Genomic DNA, 5,782 nt, shown 5'->3' on the forward strand with positions numbered 1-5,782 from the left:
TTAATTATGTTCCTAGAATTTTATTTTTCAGGTATTTAAGATCGCTTCTTTCTTATTAACAAACTATGAGTTAAACAAACAACAACTTCCACAGAACTTTACTTTTTTATTTTCAGGAACATATGGCAACATCTGTTGTTTCACTGTTGGGCAATGACTTATTAGCAATGACTTGTCTGCTATATAAAGTAGGAACTGGAAAAATTTAAGTGGAATTACAAAAACATATACACAGACATTTAAGTATTTGCTCTCAAGTTATTATTTTAAGTCAAAAGAGTAAGTGTTATGCCCATCAAGACAACTTTCAGTTCCTGTAGAGCAAATACGAATTGCTGTTTGTTAATGTCAGGATGTTCTTATTTAGAGAAATTAAAGCAAACAGAAGACACTTCAAGTTTCAGACATTTATTAAACCCCATCAAAACACTTTCAAACACATAACCAAGTGCAGTGTGAGGCATGTTTGAATAGTTCCTGGATGATTAAGCATGGTAATTGTGCGGACAGATTCCGGAAGACCTTTCTGTGCAGCTCGTGAAGATGTGCGTGATCTTTAGAAGTCAGGACGGTCCTTTTTGAGCTTACTGTAGTCGACATTAACTGAGTAGAACTAGGCAAGAGAGATTAAAAAAAAAAAATTGACCAGAATGAGAAGCTCAATGATATGATATGTTCCATGGCATTTATTAAAAACATCTCTCACTTGAACTTGTTAGAAAACTGAAATAATTATTTGAATCTTTACAATAAAAAATAATAAGTATATACAAAATAACAAAAAAATCTTTAAAGAGCATAACTTATGATATTATCTTCATTCTGCATACACTGTTAGAAACTCTAAATTTAAGACGAGGCAGTGCTGGAGTCAAAAACTGAAGAAAAACCCCACAGAATCTCTTACTTAATATCCAGAATTAGAAGTCCATACACTGGAAGTTGAGACAGTATTGCTCGGTTTATCTTATTTTCCCCAAATTTTTGTAATCCTATTTGCTGAAGGCAACATCTAGCTTGCCAAGTAGCATAAAGGATTGTAAAGTGTGAAAAAGCAGCATCACAAGGGAACATTTAGAGCAGTGCTGCTAAAACCTAGATTGGTTTAAGTAAACTTAAGTACTTTAGGTAAACTTAAACTACTACTGCAAGAAATAGCGAAGAAGAAAGAAGGTAAGAACAGGTATAAACACTCATTTTACATTAATAAAGTTGGATCCTGCTACAGACCATTTGAAACAGTCCAGATAGTTACTGAACACAGTGAATTTACAGAGTAAGGGTATATTTTGGCCTCCAAGCCTGAATTAACATCAAGCACATGACTGTAAAGAAAAGCTCAGAACTGAAAAAAAAATTAAGATTATTTTAATACATTTAAATTATATTTTTTTCTCTGCAACTTATAAAATAATCACCAAGTTTTCAACTTTTTTCTCTATAATATTGACTTCCTCAGTCTTTCCAAAGAGAATTTTACTAAGAAAAGAAAAAAGCTATTTCATCAAAAGCTAAAGCTCACTATTTTACCAGAGCTTTTTACTGAACTTTTGCCTCTCCATTTCCCACAGTACAGCCTTGGGAAAAAAAATCCACAATGATACATAAACCCAAATATGGTAAATTCTGTGGTTGTATTTGTATTCTAAGGCAGATGGGAATGCTAAGGCATGCACTTCTTAAAAGAGTTCATGCTGCGCGCTGCATTGGATTTGCCTCTTTTAGATATATAGGAAACAGCTACATTCCAGAAACAATAATAAAAATAATGTATTACATTCTTCTTAGAATTTTAAGGGAATCGCAACATATTTTATTCTGAAATGTTTTTTCACTTATCTGAATGACTGGCATACTAAGTTACAGTGCTGAGTAAACACTAACAGAAAACATAGCATGTTTGTTTTCTTAGCAGTTTGAGGATAATTTTAGAACTGTCCTTAACAGAAGTCTTTAGTACATAGAGTGCAACTTCTGTTAAGTACAAAAAGCTTTACACATCCTCATCTGTTTCCTCATTAGTTCCCTGAAATAGGTTGAATATCACTTAAAGAAGCATCTTATTGCATCTAATATTAACAGTTTTCAAACAATTATTTTCACACTGTACAATTGCCAATTAGAGTTTGTATTAAAATTATTCGTTATTATTATTGGAATTAATATTAAAAGTAGTTTATATTAAAAACTGACATTATCTTACTTTGCTCCCCATGAGAAAACGCCAACAGTTTAGAATTTTAAAAGCTTTAGTTCAGAACTTCAGAGATTCTGTCCTCCTCCCTGTAATCTTTTTCTCCACGCATTATGGCACTTGTATATTCTCCCTCTGTTATACAATTCCTCTTTCTTACACTGCAGCATATATCTGACTAATCCTGTGCAAAGACTTTGTTTGCTCCACTATCAACCAAATTGAAGGCAAGGTTACGAAGCTCAAACAACTCCATCTGTTATGGCTTCAAAAGACAAATAGTAAGTTGCACAGCAGAAGAAATCTATCACTCATTCAGTTGCTTTCTAATAAACTCAAATGTCCTAAAACAATAAGCTACATTTTTGGTACTGTTTCCAACAAGTGTGTGGTTTTCATTTTACCTTGTACTGGTCATTGGGAGCCAGTTTATTCCAAGGTTCTGGATTATTTTTCTTGTCCCAGCTATTGAAAGAAATACAGAACATGAGAACATACTCAGAAAAATTCACTGCCTTCAAAAGAAATAAAATTTATCTGTATACTATGGTTATTAGCCATGGACAGTCATCTATCTAAATAAAGTTTCTGTAGAACAAGCTGAAGTTCTCTGTCAGCAACCTCTAAATACTGTAAGGTAAAGTCACAAGCAAACCTCCAAAGCAAGGAAATCTTCTCACATCCATAGCAGTAATACTGGAGCTAGGTATACTAAGGCCTACAGAAACAAAACCCAGCATTCTGAAGTTTACTTTCATGTAAGAAGCAAGATAACTGAGCACTGTAAGTAACTGTTTACGTACCAGACATCAGGGTTGAACACTGCCAAACGCATGACGTACAGAGCTGCGCCAATGCCTCCTGAGCCAATGATCAGAAACAGAGGGATCAACTAGAACAAGAAAGACTTCAGATGACGGACTGCAATGTAACAAGACAGTATTATTATGAGAATTTCTGATGGCAGCAATGATAAATCAAACAGCCAGCTTCCGTGTTCTCAGCTGTAACACACGGCCCTCTAAAACCCTGCAAAAGGGCTCTGTGTGCTGGGTAGAATCTGTCATGGGAAAACTGCTACTATATCACAGTCACCAAACATACTGTAACAACGCATTCCTCAGAAACATTTGTTCGCCACGGAAAGAGAGAAAGATGAAACCAAGAGAGGAAGAGGTATCTCGTGCCGTCCTGGTACAGGCCCAAGCACAGCAGAAAAATGCAGAAAAAGACGACTGGGCCGCGTCCCGCCGTTCAAGCGGGAGGTGCCCACCTCGAGGCCGTGACACGGCGGGAGAGGGCGAGGAGGGCAGCGGCCCAGAGGGGTCAGGCGGTGCCGAGCTGCCTCAGCGACCGCGGATACTCACACTGGGATGCTTCCTGGCATGGCTGACCATAACACGAAACATAGCTGCAGCGGGCGAAGGTCTCCCTCACTACCCGGCTCCAGAGACCGTCCTGCCCCTTCTGCGGCCGAGCCCCAATGTCACAGGAGGCCCCCGGCGCGGCAGGTGCCCGCTGCCCGGATGTAGCAGCTCCGGCGGTTGCCTGTTCGCCTGTCGCTAAAGCCCGGCTCCGCCGGCGCCCCGCCGCAGCACCCGCGCTAAGATCGCCCCTCGTGCCCTGCTTTCGTACAGCCCCCGACCGGCAGGCAAGCAAGCAGCGCTTGCCGGGCAAGCAGGCACCTCCCGGGGCACCCCGCGGAGCCCCAAGCTGCGGGCAGCCGAGCAGGCGCCAACACCGCCCCGCTCCGCCCCACTGCCGGGGGAGGTGTGAGCGGCGCCTGCGCCGGGGCCGTAAGGGCATGGCGGGAGGCGCCGCTGAGGGCCCTTGGGGGCCGCCCTGGGCCTGACCCCGTGCTGGCCCTCCTGCGGCGTGCGCCGCGCCGGGTGGGGGAAGCGGCCGCCTGGAGAGAGCGTTTGTGGAGGCTGCGTGATTTTGCTTGTGTAACTGTCTCCCCGGTTAAGAGGTTAGGAGGAGGTTAAAGGATGGAACAGGAGAGGGTTGCAGCGTCTCGAAAAAAATGAGAATTTCGGCGTAAAACGGCCGCGTTCGTGATTCCGTTGGAGTCGCCGTGGTGAAAACCAGAACTGATAAAATAGGACCATAATTAGTGTGCATCAAGATGTTTTTAACTATTTCTTCTTAACTACTTTAACTAAGTGGGAACAGAATAATCTCTGTCAGAAACAGTGTAGTTGGCAGGACTAGGAAGGTGTCTTTCTGTACTTGGTACTGGTGAGGCCACACCTCAAGTACTGTGTTCAGGTTTGGCCCCTGACTACAAGAAGGACATTGAGGCCCTGGAGTGTGTCCAGAGAAGAGCAATGAAGCTGTGAAGGGCCTGGGGCACAAGTCTTGTGGAAGGAACAACTGAGGGAGTGGGGATTGTTTTGTCTGGAGGAGAAGAGGCTCAGGGAAGACCTTATCACTCTCAACAACTACCTGAAAGGAGGCTGTAATGAGGTGGGGGTCAGCCTCTCACATAACTAGTGATGAGAGAGAATGGCCTTAAGTTGTGCCAGGGAAGGAAAAAATTTCATCTCAGGAAGAGTGAAGAGGAATTGGAACTGCCCAGAGGTGATCGCGGTCCGTGGAGGTGATCAAGGAAAGGGTTATAGTGGTACTGGTTCATGGACATGGTGATGGTGGATTGATAGAGCAGATGATTTTACAAGTCTTTTCTAACCTTAATGATTATATCCTCTATGATTTCCGGGTTTTCCCAATGAAAATATCAGTTTCTCCATGCAGTTAAAAGTATTGAAAATAAATTGTACCACTATTTCTTGTGTGTCATAGAAATGCCTGAAACCTCCAGGGTTAGCCTGGAAGGTTATGCCCTTTAGTACAGTAGTTCAATTTTGCAAAAACAAACAAACAAACAAAAACCATTTACCTAAGCAGCTGCAGAACAACCATGGAGAGACTAGGTTAAGTGCTAGCTAGACAGTCATTAGCCACATGGGGCTACTGAGCAAAACTTGCCTCACATTATAACCGTTTGCTTTAGGCTGTATGTCTGACGTATGGCTAAGCAGAGCTCAGAAACTTTGAGAAGCCTTTTTTCTGACCTGCTAAGATCAGACTACATTATTCCCACTAGGCATGTCTCAGGCAACTATTTTTAGGAAGCACATAAAGGATTTTACGTGCTTCTCGGGATGACTTTTTTTTTGAGGATTTATACTTTTTTGAGCTTTTATAAATTTAAAACCAACATGCAAAATGTGTCATGCTTTTTATCTTTTTTTGTAATAGATTTTAAGCATTGTATATGTCAGCTTTTAATGCCTGGGCCTGTACAACTCAGCTCTTTCATTGTTCATATACATACCTTGCTATTCATGTTATGTAGATTATTGTATGTCATAATTAATTTTACAGACAAAGAAGTAAATTGTGAAAGCAAGCAGAAAACAATTTTTCAGTATCATTTTAGAAAGAATGCGGTTGTTCTGAAAGTACAGCCAGACTAAGCATTGCTGAAAATGCAGTTTCACTATTGCTTGGTTTGGTGAAATTCTGAGTATAAACACAAGCAGCCTCGACTGCCTTGGTGCAGGATCTGTCGTTCGTAGAAATACT

The 5,782-nt window shown here is 41.2% G+C and overlaps 1 protein-coding gene across 1 annotated transcript; it reads right to left on the reverse strand.

Annotated features, from left to right (window-relative positions):
* Nucleotides 1–392: 392 nt before the first annotated feature.
* NDUFA4 (NDUFA4 mitochondrial complex associated) lies at nt 393–3,718 on the reverse strand. The gene is made up of 4 exons (XM_048951469.1): nt 3,562–3,718; nt 2,998–3,086; nt 2,599–2,659; nt 393–613 (listed from the first exon to the last, which is right to left on the reverse strand). Exons 1-4 carry the CDS (start codon nt 3,601–3,603, stop codon nt 557–559), a joined length of 249 nt encoding a protein of 82 aa, XP_048807426.1. The 5' UTR covers nt 3,604–3,718; the 3' UTR covers nt 393–556.
* Between the last annotated feature and the right edge of the window lie 2,064 nt (nt 3,719–5,782).

Source organism: Lagopus muta, chromosome 7 (genome assembly GCF_023343835.1).
Source record: "Lagopus muta isolate bLagMut1 chromosome 7, bLagMut1 primary, whole genome shotgun sequence".
Taxonomy (NCBI): Eukaryota; Metazoa; Chordata; class Aves; order Galliformes; family Phasianidae; genus Lagopus; species Lagopus muta.

Coding starts and splice junctions, on each gene's coding strand:
- NDUFA4 (XM_048951469.1), bottom strand. CDS start 3,603: ATGTTTCGTGTTATGGTCAGCCATGCCAGGAAGCATCCCAGT. Junction 2,660..2,997: donor GTGTTCAACCCTGATGTCTG/GTACGTAAACAG, acceptor TTCTTTCAATAG/CTGGGACAAGAAAAATAATC. Junction 614..2,598: donor CTCCCAATGACCAGTACAAG/GTAAAATGAAAA, acceptor TCTCTTGCCTAG/TTCTACTCAGTTAATGTCGA.